This window comes from Dermacentor andersoni, chromosome 11 (genome assembly GCF_023375885.2).
Source record: "Dermacentor andersoni chromosome 11, qqDerAnde1_hic_scaffold, whole genome shotgun sequence".
In the NCBI taxonomy this organism is placed as follows: domain Eukaryota; kingdom Metazoa; phylum Arthropoda; class Arachnida; order Ixodida; family Ixodidae; genus Dermacentor; species Dermacentor andersoni.
This window is the reverse complement of record NC_092824.1, coordinates 79,590,917-79,610,355: the sequence shown is the minus strand read 5'-3', so window position 1 is coordinate 79,610,355 and position 19,439 is coordinate 79,590,917. Positions and strand designations below refer to the sequence as shown.

At 48.1% G+C, this 19,439-nt stretch overlaps 1 protein-coding gene across 1 annotated transcript; it reads left to right on the top strand.

Annotated features, from left to right (window-relative positions):
- The first annotated feature begins 6,602 nt into the window (after positions 1 to 6,602).
- LOC126518293 (uncharacterized) lies at positions 6,603 to 8,259 on the top strand. Its single transcript, XM_050168137.3, has one exon. It carries the CDS (start codon positions 6,770 to 6,772, stop codon positions 8,204 to 8,206), a length of 1,437 nt encoding a protein of 478 aa, XP_050024094.3. The 5' UTR covers positions 6,603 to 6,769; the 3' UTR covers positions 8,207 to 8,259.
- Positions 8,260 to 19,439: the final 11,180 nt, after the last annotated feature.

The following is a 19,439-nucleotide window of genomic DNA, read 5'->3' as shown; positions in this document are numbered from 1 at the left end:
CGCGATACTTGAGAAGCTATGACTGACGAAGGCCAGCATAAAAGTGGGTAAAGAGAAAAGGTTAAACGTAAAAAAAAAAAAAAACTGAAGGTAAAATCCTCGTTTTCAATGGAACTGACGGCATAAATCTGAAATACCCGCTTTTAGAAGTCATACTTTAGTCTGATAATGTTGCAGTGCATATAGCCTGTAGCTATGTGGTACAATAAATTAAAAAGAAAAGCGATATAGTCTCATGATCATGATGATCATAATCTTTAAATACTTCCACATTCCTTTAAACTCGAAGGGGACTGAACTGTCAACTGAGAGCTCGCGCCACCTGTCGACCAGGGTAAAAAATAATAAAGGTTATCCTTGACGACATTCCGAAGAGAGGCGCCACCGTTGCGAAATCTATCGAGGTGTCGAGAGCTTGTTCTGCCTGATCGATAGGAACGCGCGAAAAGCACGAAGCCATGGAGGCAGGAAAGAATCGGGAGAGAATTTTACTTCCTCCACGCGGGGGATTACGAGGGATGGACCAGCTTCGCCATCTGGCGGAGGGCAATGCAGCCAAGTGGAACAAACAGCATGGCCTTCGAGATTACATACGTGTCGAGTTGTGTGCTCTCGGCGGCCATGAAATGTTCTGCCACGGGTACTAGACGGTAGCTTGAGGCTGCGAACTTTAAGCCGTCATAAGGATCATCGGTAGCACGTAGAGGTATGCAGTCATTGTAGAATTTCATTTCCTATTCTGCTTTTCCTCTTAATCTACAGAAGAATATCATTACCCGCCTTTGTTGCTGTAATTCGCAGCGCCGTCTACCCTTCTCTGAACATAGGCCGATATTTACCCGTTTTGTCTCTCATTGCGTTATATAACCTTTAATCTGCTTCCGTGCTGGCCTGTGCGTATTGTTCTGTTTTCCTTTTTCCTTAATTATTTTTTTACGTTGTTTAATAGGTTTTCTCTCTTAGATAAATACTGCAAAGATGGTGGAAGGCCGCTGAATCATCGTGAGAGAGCGTTCACGATCCTATCAAATTTCAATTTCCTCAAAATGGCGGAAAATGTTCTACAAGGCGGCTGCGCATTCGTGCATGTGTTTCGGAAAAGCAATCGCGGACAGAATAAATGAACCGTCAAATTTACTTTCCCCTCTCTAATGACCAACGAACTTTGACGAAAAGCTCTTATTCAACACCACTCGAAACTGTGTCGGAGATGGTGACGATCTCTAATGGCTTCCACTTCGAACCTAACCTGCTTGAGGTAATTGTGCGTTACTATAACTTTGGATATCTAGCATACTGGCCGTCACTGCTTTAACAAAGCCACCCTATGCCTGTAATAATCCTGCTCCCCGCTCTTACCGACTTTTTTCCACATCAATATTCGCATCGTCCTCGGGCTGATCTTCACCGCTGTCCACTTAACGTTCTCATCAACGTTCTTATTAACGTTCCTCGAGGTACAAACTTGCTGAGTATCTTGGCATTACATTAGAACGTGCTGAGTCCTGTCAGCATAAATAAAACAATATTATGCCTCAGACACCCCAACCCTGTCGCAGAAATGCGATAATCTCCGTTCTTCTCACGCGACTAGCTTTGACACAGTGAGTGACACCAAAGACTTCGCGTTTTACAATTTATCTTTATTGATTTCCTAATTTCCTTCCCTGTAAACCTCCACAAATGTCTTTTTATTTATTTTTTATCTTTTACATCTAATTTACTGCCTACGTTTTTCTTAACTTTCGTGCCACCGACGCATGACAGAGCCACATTTCGAGCACAGCTAGACCCTGCGCTTCAATGGTGATTCCCAGCGGCCACTGCGATGGGAATTTGATTGAGAGACTTGCCGCCGAGTAAATGCCGGTTGCGAGATTTTAGCTCAGAAAGGGCTCAGCAGAGGTATGAGGGCCAGGGGGACATAAACCACTCATTGGATGGGCCTTGATTCCACAAGATGAAGAAGCGTCATCTTGGAAACTTGAGGCCGGTTGTCACATTGAGGAAAGAACGCGTAGGCGTGCTTTAACCCCCTGCGTATCAACTACGTAGAATTCGGCACATTTAGCAGCTCGTGTTGCTAACTAACTGCCGTATGTCAAAGCGAGAAATCTCCAGGAGCACGTGTCGAATTTCCACTTATTCTTTCATTGAAAACGACTCCGGCATAACGCGAGGGCATTATAGCAAGGGGTTTACTGAAGCTTACGACATGAATACAAACGAGCATTCATTTTAATAGCTTCGGACAGAATCGCATCATCGCGCCAACTACCTCGTCGGCGCTTCGGCAAGCCTGGCCTCGAGACTCGCGTAGTGCTCATGTGCCTCCCATTTTACAGGCTGCAATGATCGTTCGCTCCGTCGGACGCCTCACTGTATCGTCGGGCGAGTGGACCACCGCTGCGTGACAAGTATGGCTTAGCGGTATTTCGCATTAATGCAGCCGCTTTACGTCACGGCTCATCTGCACTTATCAGCTGGCGGCGACTCGCGTATAACTGCGAAAGTGATAGGGCGAAGGCGTCGGATGAAATGAAGTAATGCAGCGAGCGATATGTATATATATACGACGGACAGACGCTATGCTTGGGTCTCTACTTCTGGCGCGCCCAAGCGCCGAAGCCCATAGTGGCGCGATCGTGAAGTGTGTGTGTGTGTGTGTGCGTGTGTGTGTGTGCGTGTGCGTGTGTGCGTGTGCGTGTGCGTGTGTGTGTGTGTGTGTGTGTGTGTGTGTGTGTGTGTGTGTGTGTGTGTGTGTGTGTGTGTGTGTGTGTGTGTGTGTGTGTGTGTGTGTGTGTGTGTGTGTGTGTGTGTGTGTGTGTGTGTGTGTTCATTGCGGGGAACACAGCAAAACCAAAACGCAAGGAGACAGTGGAACGTGCCACCGAACCAACAAATTCGGTGTTCTTTCCGTTCGACATTATTGTATTGTTATCTACATATTGTACCTTTATTCTGGATATCAAATCTGCATTCATTTCACCTAAATTTCTTTCTCTAAATTATTTACTAACATCGATTTCTCCGTGATTGTAGCCTCTTTTATCATTCACCTTTCAGTTAGTCCGACTGCACGCTCCCATACTAGTCTAGTTATTGCAACATCTCCTCTTTTTGTTTTATTCCTTTCATTTCTTTTTACTGTGTTTATCGTTTTCAATCAAGAATTTCCTTTAGCGACCTCCCGCCCGATTCTTGACCTGTCCGGTGTGAGCCATGACAGAGTTTCATCATCTTCTTCTTCTGCTTCTTCTTCTTTGAGTGGGGCCGACTTGGTTCAACGCCGGTTCTGGTCAAGTAGCTGGCGGTTTTCTTTAGTTTTTTTGTATTTTGCCTAATTGATTTTCACCTTTTGTTTTATTATCTGTTAACTTGTTAAAGTAATTTCCTACTTATCTACAATGTTTTGCTCAACGCTAGGCCAGAAAACTTACTGCTGGTCGGCTTCTATTGCTCCCCCCATTTTCCTGTGGGAGCTTTTCTTACGCCGCGGGACCAGCAGTGTACCTGTGGCTTTAGTAGCAAGTGAAAACGGAATGTTTCGCATAAAGAATAACAAAGCGATTCAAACCGAGCTCCGGATGGCCTCGGCCAATTTTCGACAAATCACTGATGTTCGACATTTTGTCCGAGGGGGCATTCTTTGCTCTTCGGCAGACCAGGCTTGTGTACAGGATTTACTGAAGTGCTATGTTTTTTGCGATACACCCGGTGAGCAGTTTCATTGCTCATCACCTTGCATGTACCAAAGGCCTAGTCCGCGGCGTCGGCATAAGTCTATGTCCCGCAGATGTTTTGGAAACGTTTTCAGCGGCAGGCGTGATTTCTGTGCATCGTTGCAGCCGTGCATGTCGTTGATAATAAGCGCATGCCCACAGAAACAGTCATTGCTGCATTTGATGGAATGAACCGCCCATCGTGAATCGAGGCATGGCCACTGACATACCGTGTTGAGCCGCTGTCACCCCGCGTCCTTCAGTGTCTAAAATGCTGGTGGTTTGGGCGCTTCATGAAAGGTTGCAGGTCCAACACACGGTGCCGAATTTGTGGAGGAGGCCATAGTTCAAATGGCTGTTCTTCCCGTAATGAGTGCTGCTGCCTTTGCAGCGGTACTCACCCTGCAGATGAGCCTAACTGTCCTGCAAGGTCAAAAGAAGTGCAAATCCTTGAAATCATTGATAGACGTCGATGCTCTCGTCGCGAGGCCTTTGAAGAAGTTTAGAGCAGGACTCAAGGGTATGCTGGTATAACGGCCCGTCACCCTCTGTGTGTGTAAAACTCAATCTCTCAGGCTGGGGCAGCTTCCGCAGAAAAGGCGTTGGAGAAAGTAATGGGGCACGTTGCGACAAATCTCACCCACTCCCTTGTTCAGGTGATGTTTTCACAAATAGCGCAGTGGTTTCAACTTAATAATAAAGCCAACATTGAAGATCAAGTGCCTAGTCTACCACGGAATCAACTTAGTGAAGTGTTGACAGCGCAGCCATTGACTAACAATGATTTAACAAAACCATCAACTTCTGAGAAAGCTGACGACATCTATCTCTCCAACACAGATGGGATGGAAAATCAAGACGTAGAAACGGAACCCCGATCTCTTAAACGAACAAGGTCACCGAAAGAGTAAATGTCTAGTTCTCCCAATAACTCCAGGGCAGAAAAGTACGTGAGATATTCATACTAAGAAGGACTTGTTGAAGAAGAGCGTTTCAGACCAAGTGGTCTCTGCTGCCGGAATTTATCCACCATAGGAAGTTTAACGGTAATCCAGTGGTACTGTCGTTCCATACTTTCCGCTGCAAGAATTGACACGTACTTCCCCGCTGGAGTGCAAGATACCCGTTATCTCGATACCTTTTATTGCTTGCAGTCGGAATAACACCATACTTGTCGGCGATATTAAATCTCATCATGCGTCGTGGGGTTTCCGAACGGACACTTGTGGCAAATGCTTGTGGGATTGGGTTTTATCAAATCATATATGGCCACGTCTCGACCACGTGCTGGCGTGGACAGCAGCAGCCGCCGTAGTGGGAAAGTCGAAGAAAGAGGCAAAGAAAGCTTCGCTTTAAAATCATGAGCAATTGCGCTCTATTAAGGTGGATGGCCAGCGAAGCTGTGTAGCACAGGACAAAGAGCATCATTAAGAAGCCATCAAACAATGACACCAATGAAAACATAGGGGAAATTACTTGTACTTACCTAATGAATTAAATAAATGCTTAATTAATGAAATGAAAGTGGATGAAAAAACTACTTGCCGCAGGTGGGGAACGATCCCATGTCTTCGCATTACGCGTGCGGTGCTCTACCAACTGAGCTACCGCGGCGCCGTTCTCTCATCGACTTTCTTGGGTGTTTATGTTTTACTACTAGAACTAAACATGGGAGTGTTAGCCAGCGCCACCGCTCACAAACCTTGGCGGCGGATGTGGAACATCCTTTCTGCCGCAGGCGTCACGAGTACGCGATCTTTTTGGGTGAAGGCAACTAGTCAATAAACTCACACATGCTACCTGAAGGCATATCAATGTATGTTGAGAGCATCAACATTGATGTGTATTGTTGTTGATAATGTTGATCGGCATGCCGCTAACGCCAGCCACGTCATGTAGCTGAGACGCACGCCACTAACGCCGGCCGCGTCGGGACGTGATCGAGACGTGGCCATATCACAAAAACATAAAAGGCATGCGCTGTCGGAGTTTTGCTTCATGACATTTGTTTATGAGCTGTGATTCTCAAAATTCCGAGAAATAACTTTGTAAAGAATGTAAGACAAGGTACGCGCCACGTGGAGGGCTTGCGCGGTTGCGGTTCAGAATGATTATTCGCTAAGCGACGCCCGCGGCGTCGACACCTGCGACACGTGCAACGGCAAAACTTTTAACGTTCCATGCGTAAGGAAAAGCGTTCAAAGTAATTATTGTACCATCGTTTCCCTTATTTTTTTCTAATGCCTTATGCCAGGTTCATTGTACTTTTCGCCTGATGTTATGGGTGAACTAAACTATGGGCCTTGTCGAGATTTGCTTAGAGTTCGCGGAACGTTGCGGCTAATACGTAGGCAGAGTTCGAAGTGCGTGTACTAATCACGGCCTCAGCCGCGAATTACGTACGCCAGCGAACCCGAGCAATATAAGCGTGTTTTACCTTATAAATCAAGAACTTCTCAAGTGGAAGAGGGGCTGAGGGACATTATAGCCAATGTTCTTGCGAAGTAAAATGTGCGTGAATGAACTACTGCCTTCGTAAAAATTTCTTAATTGCTCAAAATCTTTACACGCGGGCATTTAAGGTTTCAAGCGAGCCATTCATATAGGAGCAACGCTTTGAGGTAAGTTATTTAATTACAAGCAACTGAAATTCTTACTGAAACCGATCGAAAGAAACAGTTTCGCTGGAAATTGGATTGTAATACTGCAATGTCGAACAGGACTGTTGTCTTTGTTTATGTGTTTTTCTTTCTCCCTCCATGACAGCATACATATGGCCAAAACGATATGCAAGCGCGTGACTGTTTCTTACCAGCGTCGACAGAGAAAGAAGAAGCAGGGAGCGCCGCGTGGCACCGAACAAAGAAAGAAGAAGGCCCATGCACTTTTTTGCTCGGCGTCGAGCGTCTCGTCTTCTGTGAGTTATCGGAAGCAGAAGGCTTTACCGTGCTCAAGACAGCTCGTCTAGGCGTCTAGTGCAGCGTTTACTGCATCGCAGCACCGAAGTAGCCACCAGATTTCTTCGGCTCTCTGTGAGCCTGAGCGAAATGACCGGATTCGAAGTTCATCTCTACGTGTACGACCTGTCCAAGGGACTGGCCAAGAAACTTTCTCCCGCTCTCCTGGGAAAGCAGTTGCCCGGCGTGTGGCACACGAGCATCGTCGTCCGCGGCACGGAATACTTCTTCGGCTCGACGGGCATCGATAGCTGCCCGGCGGGAAAGACCATCCTCCAGGAACCGGACAAGGTCATAAGCCTCGGTCGCACGGAGCTGCCTCACGGCGTGTTCTTGGAGTACATCCGCGAACTAGGCGAGTCCAGCTACAAGGGCAGCACGTACAACCTGTTCCGCCACAACTGCAACAACTTTTCGCAAGACGTCGCCCTGTTCCTGACCGGCAAGTCCATCCCGCGAGAGATCCTGGAACTACCCGACGAGTTCCTGCGCACGCCGATGGGCAGCACGCTGGTGCCTTTCTTCGAGCGCCTCGCGATTGCCGTCGACAAGGCGCCGGGACAGGATCCTCCTGGCGGAGCACACCAAAGGCCGAAGAGTTCGTCCTCCCCAAGCCGTCAGAAGCCTGGCTCTGCTCACGGTAGGGCGTCTGGAGAAACGAGTCCAGGTACGGGGAGCGAGGAAGAGCGCGATGATGAGAGCGGTGGCGACCAACCGATCTTCTACCCTCGGGTCGACGGTATCGCCGCTTTGAAGGAGCTCGAAGGACACCTCAAAAGAACCGCCATCACCGAAAGCGAGCGCTCGCAGCTGGGCCACCTCCGCGAGTACCTCGTCAAGGGCCACGGAGCTTGGGCGCTCGGCCCAGAGCTGCTCGACCTGTTCGAAAAGCTGCTGACGTCGCACGACGTGAAGTGTGCGGCGCGGCTGTCGCTACTGCGAGTGCTGCAGGCGGCGGCGCTGATCAAGGACGTCATCCTCCTCCTGCACCAGGACCGCAGGACGCACGTCATCATGAACTACGTCAACCGAATCGCGAAGCTTTCTCCCCAGGAGCAGGACGAAGTGCTCAAGTTGCTCTGCAACCTGTGCAGCCACGTCGCCAGCTGCGAGTGGCTGCTGTACATAACCGAGTGGCGAGATAACAGGGGCCGGATATGCAGCAACGCTAAAGCCACTGTCCGCGCCGTGGTCCACGGGCTTCTTAGCGACCGGCTGATCGCGCAGGAGTTCGCCGCCGCGCTCGTCTTCGATCTCACCACGAGGGAGCTGTTCGACGACGCTGCCGAGGAGCTGTCCGCGGCCATCACGCAGTTTTTGCAGGGCGAGCTCAGCGAGGAACTGGCTTACCGCGCTTTGACGGCGCTACATCGCCTTCTGCGGGTCAGCTACAACGACGTGTCCGCAAAGATCCGGAAGATCACGCCGTACCTGCAGAAGTTGTCCGGCTCTTCCGAGCGTGTCAAGAAGCTGGTCAGTCATATCCGCAGTAGGATTTCGGCCTCGACATCAGCATCACGGAAGTGATTAGACGTTTCCGTACCCAGCGCATATTCTGCAACAGAAAATAAATAAACAGAAATAAAAGACGTAGTTCCAGTTAATATCTATGTAATGCACTGATGGCTTGGTAGAGAATGGTTCTGACGAGTCCTGTAGTTGTTCTGCAGCGAATGGCTAAGGCTTTTTCGAAGTATTGATAATTGACGCGGGATGCAGCGCATTATGTTTGTTTTTGTTATATGCAGTCACCCAGACTGACCTCAGAGTGTCATTGAACAGTTGCACATACCAAGTGGACCCTGGGGCCCTTAGCAGTGGCAGAAACCCAGTGACTACAGAGGCACAAGCTTATAGTGGCACATAGCCAAGTTGCCGTCAAGGAGGTCCATTGAAGGGTGGCTACTGGGGCAGGTATACTTAGTGTTAACATACCGAGTGGCACATAACCACTGACACACATGCGGTGTCACATACCCAGGTTGGCGTCAAAAGGGTTCATTAAAGAGCTTCGCGTATCCTAGTGTCACATACCAACGGGAAGAGCCCATATATTAAAGTTCGCTACCTTCGGGATCGGCCCTACACTACCTTCGACACTACCTTCGGCCCACATATTTAGACTACACTGTCTTCACAACAGACCCACGAAAACATCGCCAGATAGTCGTAACAGAAAACTACATTGAACTCACCATGAGCGTTTCGCATTAAAGGTTGTTCAGGCACCGCGCATCTAACACATCGTGAACATTTCGCTAGCGGTTCTGTCTGTATTGCGTTGCTCTGAAAAGATGTTGCATTTACGTTGTCTTTTGATTCGATAGTGCGAGGAGTAAATCAACACGAGTCGACAAAACGAATCGACAAGAAGCCAATATAAACTATGTTGTGCTCGATATTTAGTGGCTAACTTCGTCAGAAGAAGCAACGCGGACATGGCGTAAGTGGCGACGAAACCTTCACTGTCATGTTTTAAAATTTTTTAGTCATCATAGCCCACGGCACCTCAACGAAAGCAGCTCGAGAATGCGTTATTTGTTCATTTATTCATGCAAAGCTTTCTTAGCCAGTATGTATCTTTTGTATGTGTCTTTCATCTAAGCTCTATCGAATGCCCAGGTGCACACTGACATCAATATGCCGTGCTCCTACGACTTTTGGACATCGTGCCGCTTTAGTCTATAGTATCGGTTTACATAGCACCTAATTCGGGAACACACATCCTGCACCATTTCCGCAGCCTTAAACTCTCACGAATCTCTCTTCGCTCCGCGGTCAATTGTGGCGTTAGGCTAAAGGTCGGGCGCTACACGAGTCCTTAGTTCAATCACGTGATTTATGACGCAAGTACAGCCGCGGCCACTGCTAGTGGAAACACGGAGCCCATGACATCACTCCGCGGAGCTCCCCACCGCCGGAGCCTCATGAAGTCTTTTGGCACAAGCGCTACCAAAGCGATTGGCGAAAAGTCATCTTCCAAGAATTTACGAGGCACCAGTGGGGGCTTTCCGTGAAGCAATGCGACGGGCTCTCGCGTTCCCTCTAGCAGTGGCCGTGCCTGTACATACTACAAAGTGATTTAAACGCACGGAAATTGTCATTACGGGATCATTCGGCAGTAGCAAGAGCAGTGAAATTTCGTAAGTGAAAGAAATAAGGTACTCAGAACTACTAACCAATCAGAAAGACGCAACTGACGTCGTCGAACTTATATAAAAGATATTGCATAAGACGATTTCTCTCAGTCGTAAATGGAGACCTCTCGGAAGATCCCCTCGACTGCGCAACAACGAAAGAAACGACCGGAAACCACGGACATCTCGTAATCTGTAAACAAACGGACCTGCACTTCGTAGTGCATGCCATGTGTTGTTTTTCAATGTACCGTTCTACAATACTAACAAACCTACAATACATTGACAGACATCAGGGACGGGATCCGCAAGAAATGAAGTCTATTAGGAATGAGCTGTGTTTAGAACAGTGATTCGAGAGCAGCATAGAATTCAGACTGTTGCAGTCCCTTGCAGTTGCCACAAAAGAATTGAACGTTAGATACATGAACAGAATGGCAAAATCTTTTAAGTAAATTAAGGCCGATGACCCACCGTGGTTGCTCAGTGGCTATGGTGTTGGGCTGCTGAGCACGAGGTCGCGGGATCGAATCCCAGCCACGGCGGACGCATTTCGATGGGGGCGAAATGCGAAAACACCCGTGTGCTTAGATTTAGGTGCACGTTAAAGAACCTCGGGTGGTAAAAATTTCCGGAGTCCTCCACTACGGCGTGCCTCATAATCACAAAATGGTTTTGGCACGTAAAACCCCATAATTTAAATTAAGGCCGATGACATCAAGCTTGGCGGATGAAACGACGATAGCAAGTTTAATACAAGCACCTAAGCGCGATTATCCAATCATACTCTAAAAAGGAAACAGCCTTATTTCCTTTGCCGGGTTCCGAGACAATGCTTGGCCACAGTCCAAGTTCTTTTCCTGCAAGATGGCGAAGAGCTTCACCACTGAGAACCCTGCCATGCCGAACGCCGCACGCTCGCAAACTCTTGTCACGAAACCCGTGAAGAGTTCCCACGCCTTTGACAGCACGATGACGATTGACTGCCACCAGCAAAAAGTGAACGTCGTCTTGGTAATTTTATCGGCTAAGACGATTTTTTTTTTCATTGTTTCGGGATGCTCGCCGCTAAGCGTGCAGCGTCATGCAACGTCACACGTTGGGCGCAGGCCAGCGCACGTCAAGAATGTTGGCGAAGGCATCTATAACATGCAGGTGGGTGTCCTCTTGCACGCCGAAGAGGTGCCAGTCTCAGGACATATCGTGCGTTCACTGGGCATCAGTATACTTCGTAGACGCTTTCACGACCTGCACAGACACGACTCCCACCTACACGAACGATTGTAAAGTGACCTCGTCGTCCAGGAGAAGCGGTGACAACTTGCCGGTTTCGACATCCAGTATGCGGTCACTGCAGTCACCAACGAGACCGTATCATCGCGTACTTGGAGGAAATGACACTACCATTTTCTTAAACGATTTTGAAGGGAACGCAGCAACTGGGCAAGGGCCACCTTGGTCAATTTGGCATTTGGAATGAACGGCAGCGGCTTTTCTTCGTCGTCTCATCGCAACTCTGCGGAACTTCGAAGCAACTAACTCCACGGCAAACGCAGTCTTGTTTGCTTCTACCTTATTCTCTTCAAGCAAGATGGGAAGTCGCATGCTGAACGGTACGTGGCACAGTTGGCATCCTTGAGAAGAGCAAATCACCGGCGCCGATCACCAGCGTAACGACGTCATTTTGCAGTCGACGGCGAAAACAGAGCCCGACTCGGTGACGGATAAGCACATCGTCGCGCATTAGGCCAGACAGCAGGCGTACGAAACGTATCGAGTGGCTGGACTTGTCAGACGCTGCCTCGGGCACAGCGTCGTGCAGAGGTACGCGTTCTGCCACGTCGCAGGCGGAACCACGTGCCTGTGTCATCGATGAACTGGTCGCCTTGAAACGCCCGTCTACCGACGACGCCCAAACAGTCACATGAGGAAGGCCAGCAGGCAGTAGACGAGCATGTTGACCATGGACGCGACGATGACGCGATAGCGCACCGTCTCGCGGGCCATGCCGGCGTCATGCGTGACGAGGTAGACGAGCACGGTGAGGTAGGCCACCGAGGCGACGATGTAGTGCAGCCGGCAGGCGTGACGGTAGGCGGACGACGACTCCAGGCCCGGCGACGCGAGGTAGACGAAGGCCGTGAGCGGCGTGGTGTACGCCGCGATCAGCACGAAGGCTAGCGTGTACACGCTGAAGATGCACACGCCGAATCCGCGGGCGTAGTGGAAGTTGAGCGTGTCCGCCAGGGTCACCACGCCCAGCAGGACGGCCAGGAGCTCGACCTTGGCGACCGACGGCGCCAGCCGGGACCACATGGTGGGCTCGCGTCCGCTTCACGACGACGGCGGAGGACCGGGGCCCATAGCTGCAGCTGCGGTTGACGATGATGACGATGATGATGGACCTCTGTCATGGCTCGCACCCACTAAGGGGGATAGGCCAAGAATCGGGCGGCAGGAGGTAGTTGAAGGAAATTCTTATTTCCCAGCTGCTTGTCGACCTGCGTGGCGCGTCCTCTCTCCGTCGTCCTCGTCATCGGCTACATAGCGGATGTTTTAGTCCCAGCCACGGGTGAGCAAGCCAATCCACTCGATGTAGATGCGCGTGCACGAGGTGAGAATACACGTTTGATCGTTACTTGTATAGGAGAAGTGTTCTCGCAGGTGCGTCGGTTCGCAGCTGTGCGTGACTGAGCCTAATTGTCTCGTTACCATTTTTCTCGAGGTCTAAGCCTTAAGTCTGATCAAGCCTGTCTTTGGATATCGTTTTCCTTTACGCCCATGCTACAGAAATGTTTGTTACACTCATTTCTGTGCTATCAACTCATTCACTTGCACGCTGCAAGCATTAGGCATTCCATTCCTTTATTCGGATTCACTTTGTTTCTGTAGCATTTTTTTTTTGTAAACACTTACATCGCCTGTTTGCTGGCGTACTGCACATAGACGTACAGAGGGCTAAGGTTATAATTATACGTAGCTCACTGTAATCGAGCGATTGGCCTACGAAACTGCCCGGTAAGTCGGTCATTCCCAAGTCGCCCTTATTGGGCAAGCGTCATATAAGCGTTATTCGATTCGCCTGCACTACCTGAGCTACCTAACGGAGTGATGCAATTCGCCATTCGTTTCACCAGTTCAATACAGCATCACCTGCACGTCGTCCTTCGTTTTACTCAGTGCACGCTTCGTGCAGGGCGAGTTCACACCATTACCTGCACTCGTCAGAGAGGCAGTGCAGCGTTCCTGCGTCAGGTTCCGTGCCGGTTCCACACGAGCAGGAACTGGCACCAAACTGGCGGGAAGTAGTTCACGATTTTCAGGGAGGATCAAATGGATCTATAGCATTTGCGATCATAATCATCGTCGCCCTCGTCGTCGTCATCGTCGTCGTCGTCGTCGTCGTAGTAGTAGTAGTAGTAGTAGTAGTCGTTGTCGTCGTAATGTGTATGGTTCATGCTGGATATGTTGATAGGAATTGTCAGGGCAACTGGTGAACTCTAAGATGGGGCTTATGTCGTCGATGAAAGATATCTGCAGAGACCGCGGAAGCGCAAGGCAAAAAAAGAAAAAAAAAAACATATCTGACACCGGCGTTGGCATGCGCTTCGAAGCTGGAAAAAAATGCTCTAAGAAAGCGAGTTTGGCATTACACTTACTCTGTTTCTATCTCCTTTAGACTTTCTGGAAATATGTACCGGGTGTTTCAGCGAACACTTTCAATTTTTTTTTTTAATTGCCTGTGGCAGATAACAGAATTCTAGTACATGAGCGAGCTGGTCCTCTCGAAGAGGCGGACATTACTTGCCCATAAAATTGAAATACATAATTGACTAATTAGCGAAAATTCACAAAATAAATCTTTAACGAATTGCCTTATGGCACATATTGCACTTTACAACTTCTAGCCGGGAAGTTCGCAAGGCGGATCCAATTGGAACGAACTCTCAGGATGGCACCAGTTTCGCGATATGAATTCCCGAGATTTGCAGAGAAATGCTTTGGCGTTCCGGTTACTTTTGTGCTTCAACGCATGAAACGACGCTTTGTTGAGAAAGTAAGTGGAACGACAGTGCATTCTTACCACAAGTTTGACGGCGCATATCTCGTAAGTGGTGTCATTCACACGGTTCTCTTCAAGGGGGTATGCCTTGCAACCTCAGCCCCTTGAATTTGTAAATTGCAATATGTGCCCCAAGATAAGTCGTTGAAAACCTAATTAGTAAATTTTTGCTAATTAGTCGATTATTCATTTCAATCTTTGTGCGTGTCCGCCTCTTCAAGTGGACCAGCTCATGGGCTAGAATTGGGCTATCCAGCACAGGCAATCTTCACAATTTTTCGGAAGTGCTCGCAGAAACACCCTGTATACACACTCTAATTCAGTTTAATCTTCCAATGGAATCCGAACCTCTAGGGATGATCGAGACACTGCGATCCGCCGCTGAGTGAGTTGACCCAAAACGATCTTTCTACACACCAGTGCGTCACAAAATGAAGAAAGGAGGGCACAACACGAAGTGCAGACTGTTAGTCGGATTTTATTCAGGTGAACGTGCTCACGTCACACGTTAACTCAACGATATGCCTCGTATTACTACTTAAACTGAGACATATGACACAAAATTACGATTTTTTACCGCCCAAGCCAGTTTCGTAACAGCGGTGGACACCAGAACTCGAGCACTCATCGCTGTACTATACGGGGTGATCAATTTCAATTTCCATGGAATTTTTAACGACAGCCTGTGGCACATGTAATTCCATTCCTTGAGCCGGAATATTCAAGGAGGCTGAACAGTACTTGCACGAGAAATCGAAACAAATAACCAACTATTCGCAGAAAAATTACTAATTATTGATTAATTACGTTGCAGCCCAAATTGCAATTTATTAATTGTAGCCGGTCAGCTTGCAAGAAATATTCACTGGGGAACAAATTTTGAAGATGACACGGGTTTCGAGATATGCGCCATCAAACTTGCGGTAAGAATGCGCTGTTGTTCCACGTACCTTCTTATTTTTTTAACAAAATGCATTTTTATACATTCAAGCACAGAAGTAACTGGAACGGCCTTGTGCTTCGTCGCAGTTTGGCAATTAATATCTCGAAACTGGTGTTATCCTGAATATTCATTCTAAGTGGTTACGCCTTGCAATCTCACCGGCTCCAATTCGTAAATTGTAATTCGTAAATTCGTAATTCGTAAATTGCAATGTGCCACGAACTAATTATTTAGAAGAATTAAATTAGTGAATTTTCGTCCGCCTCTTTGAATATTCCATCTCGAGGAATGTAATTATGCTGTCTACGACAGGCGTTTTTCTTCTTTCTTTTTTAATTCCGTAAAGCTTAAAAATGACCACTCGGTATTTGAATTACCAAACGTTTACCAATCAACTTTCAATTGATGATTTTAGAGGTAATGTTGCGATCGCAGAATTTGGGAGATAAAGTCCGCGGTCAAAGCATAAACCTTCTCAGTGGATATATGCCACGGCGTTGCTGAGCGCGATGTCGTAAAGCAGGAGGTTGCGGGTTCGACACCCTACCGTATTCGATCTGGGCCAAAGCACCCCCCCCCCTAAAAAAACTCACGTGTATGCTTAGATTTAAGCCCAGGTTCAAGAACTCCAGGTGTAGAAAATTTAAGCGGACCCCCCCACTGTGGCGTTCCTCATAATCGTATCATCATCTTGGCAATTAGCGTACTATAATTTAATCATTTTTTTTTCTCATTAAAGCATAACCTTCTGATAGAAATTCCGCTTGGCGGCAGTTTCGAGAAATAAGCTAGCACTCAGTATCTGCATCAAGACGCATTGGTCTTCAAGTTTACATGTTTCTGCACCGTGCCAAAAATGTATTGTGGAAAACTGTATATTGGAATCGCAATTTTTTTCACGACATAATTTGAGGCCGCCTTTCTCTAAATCTACCACGCTTCCAAATTTGTTTTAAAAATAATAACAAAGCAGAAATTGGACTTTGTATTCAATATGTATGTATGTATGTATGTATGCATGTATGTATGTATGTATATACGTACGCATGTATGTATGTACGTATGTACGTACGTATGTATGTATGTATGTATGTATGTATGTATGTATGTATGTTCGTGAACAAATCTGTGTTTTATTAACTCTGAGGCTGACCCCGCTTTTGCGGCGGCTTTTGAAGCGCAAAGTGCCGGACAGCGGCTCCGATCGATCGAGTTGACTACTTACTGTTCGGCCAAATAATCCAGCCGCAAAGTTGGCGTAGTAATCGTCGGTACGCTTTTTTTCTTTCCCTTTTTCCTTGGCGCATAACAAATCAGAACGCCAGTCGTATTTGTCCGGTACTTGTAAGGACGCATACATATACGGGACATCTCCAAAAGATCACGTCGGCCAGAACGCATTAGCATACGCATGGCGCGCGCCGCTCACCGCGGCCCCGTCATATTACCGATTTAGCATATAGGTCCCCGCCGTCCATCTGAATTTCATTACATCTACGTTCAGCCGCAGACGTGCTTGTTTGTGATACGCGTCTTGTTGTATCGTTATTCCCTGCGCGGGCGCGCGTACGGCTATCCTGGCATCACGTTCGTACCGAACGTATAGCCACGGGATCCCGTCATTTTCGGTAGCTTACAAATAATTCATTACCGGCGAACCACCAGGTCAAGCGAAAGACGAAGAAGCGAAAAAAAAAGGGGGTGGGGGGGGGGGCGGTAAAAAACCCACCCGTAAAAACCAAGAGAAGCGAAGTGACCCGAAATCGTTCGTATGGATTATGCACACACGCTCTCTCGCCTGCAACGAAGGAGCACGTGTCGCCAATAGCTCTCCCTGGCGGCAAGCTCGAGCAACAGTATCGCGTTTCAATAGGCTGCCCATTTCTCGGTTCGTTCCACTTGTCTCTCTTATATTTTTTTGTTGGCTCTTCATCCCTTGCCTTTCTGTTTGCTTTTCCTTTTTTTCTCTTTTCTTGCGGCGAGATTTGCGAAGTTGCGAAAGTCGTAAAAAGCCCCGGAGCTCTCTCTCTCTCTCTCCACATTATGCTCATTGCGAAAACGAGACTGGGAGAGGCTTAGGCTTCTAGTACATTCTATAGCTGAAGGCCGAGAAAACAGGACGAGATCAAGAGAAGTTGTGATAGACATAAAAAGTAAAAAAGAATCGGGTTCCACAAAGCCCTTATACCGCAAGCCTACTATAACGACTATTGCCTACCAAAGCCAAACATTTTTGTTTGAGAAGCAGCACAAGCGCAAAGCGATGTGTGAGTGTCTTACAAAATTAGGGACGCTAAAAGAAAAATTATACACGCAAATAGAAGAACATAGAATGACCGAATCCGGGAGGTAAAGGAAAGAAGGATTGAAGGGGGATCAGTCTGGCGAAGAAGTGGCGCATAATGATTATTCTTAGGCCCGCGGTTGGTTGGCGAGGCTTTGAGAGAGAAAAGTGAGGAGCAAGAAAAAAAAACGATTGAAATGCCGTCGCCACGAGGCGATCATTTTCGCGAAGCAGCAGACGGCGGACGGCACACGGTGCCAGACGAATAAGTTATTCCTTCCTTTTTCCAGCAGATTCACGTGTTTTCTTTCATCTTTATTTTCTTTTCTCGTTTTCCTTGCGTGTTCTGTATTTACTTCAGCCCGGCTAGCCAACAAGCCCCGCCAGCCACTATTCCGTATTTACGTCGTCGTTTCTTTCAACCGCCAACTTCATTCTCCGTCTTCCTTCCTTTCTTTCTTTACTTATTTGTTCCCGTCGCTCTATCTCTTTTTTTTTCTAGTGTCAATCATTCCTTCCAACATTTTCATTTTCAAACGTCTTTCTTTGTCTCTTTCTTTCTTTCTTTCTTTCTTTCTTTCATTTCCTTCTTTCATCCATTTCATTCACCGTCTCCTTTTCTTCCTTTTCGTCCCTTTTCTGGCATAACTTTTTCTAACATCAGTCTTTCCCTCCAACATATACCCTTTCCGCATTTTCCCGCTCACTTCCCTCTTTCATTTCCTTTCAATCTATCTTGTTTCTTTCTCGCCATCATCAAAAGGTTCCGGCATTTCCCACTTTCTCCTCCTGCTTCCTATGAAGCCCCAAACACCTCTTTCACCTTCAGCTTCGTCCCTTCCCCTCCCTCCCTCTCTCTCTCTCTATCTCTCTCCGTAGTTCGTCGTCCTTCATTTGTGCGGGACTATATATGCCCTCTACATAGCATCTCTACTCTTTATGGCTATGGCTACGGCTTTCTCTCCGAACGACCAAGGGTGATGACTCACCTCGGGTCGCCCTCTTCTTGACCGCGGGTCCGCGGGTGGCTGCAGCCGTCGAGGCCGGAAAGAGCGGTCATTCTTATTTATCGACCTGGCCTCCTCAACACCCCTCCTGCCACCCACCCCCCTCTCCCAGTCAGGGCCCCTTCTGTACCGAACACCATCAGTGTGCGCCATCAGGAGTTGGCACGGGCTCGACTTGCACGCAGTGCCTCTAATAACGCCGTTACAGCAACCGTGGAACCTGAAAGTGAAAAAAAAAAAAAACTATAGGTGGGGGCGAACATTCGAAACTTCTGAATAACCAATCGAATATTGCCCAGTTCGATTCGGTCTTCGAAACGAATAGTCGCTATTCGTAAATATGAACACTCTTCTAATTGTTTTCCGATGTTTCGAATCAGCAAGTGAGCGCGATCGAGTCTAAATGTGGAGCAAAAATACCAGTTTCATACCGGCGGTCATAGAAGACATGAAACGATAGGCTTTAGGTAGTGGAGCAGACTATGTCGCTCAGGGAGACAGACATTTCCGGCTCGCGGACAACTTTCTGCGGCAGTGAAGGGGAAGCCACAGAGTCGAAGCGCGAAAAGAGAGAGCACTTCTGGAAAGAGTCCCGCGTTTTAGTCCACGTCAATTAGGCTGGGCAAGGCAAACCATAAACACCTTATTGGCAACAGTTAAAGAAGACGGAACACACCCCCGAATGTAGAGGTTTACTTATTTTGCGGCTCTTCCCTTCCGCGTCTACAGAGAAACGCGAAACCGTCGCACGTGGAAGCTGCGTCATTTCAGCGCCTGTTGCGAGCAACCAAAAGCACTATCAAAGGCTGCCGGACTATATACTCGGCGCAGTAACACCCGTGCAGCAGCAGCCACACGCCCGTAGCTTTCCCTTCACAGTCACAGAAGGTTAACCGCGAGTATTATCATTCGCACTCGCCAATGAGTCCTGCGTGAGCATACGAATGAACTGCCTATAGGCACTCTGAAAGGGTTACTCTAGCCCCGACGACGGTGCCCATCGCGGCGGCACGAGCTTAATTTGAGATTAGCAGTATCCGCAGCCATATAGAGTTTCTATACGAGCAGCAGCGGCCAACGTCTCTTTTTTTTTTTTAACGTTGGCAGCGGTAGCCAGCGGCAGCGTCTTTATTGACCCTTTTCGCGGAGCAGCTTGTTCTAGAGAAACGAGATGGCGCTTTCGGTGGGGCGCCGCACGTCGCCTCAGCGACAGCGCACGAATGCGAAACCATTAACGCTTCCACCTTGCTTCTGTGCGATCAGCTTGGGGAAATGCAACCGAGTGTTCGCAAACGCACTGTGCTGCAATCACGATGGATTTAATCA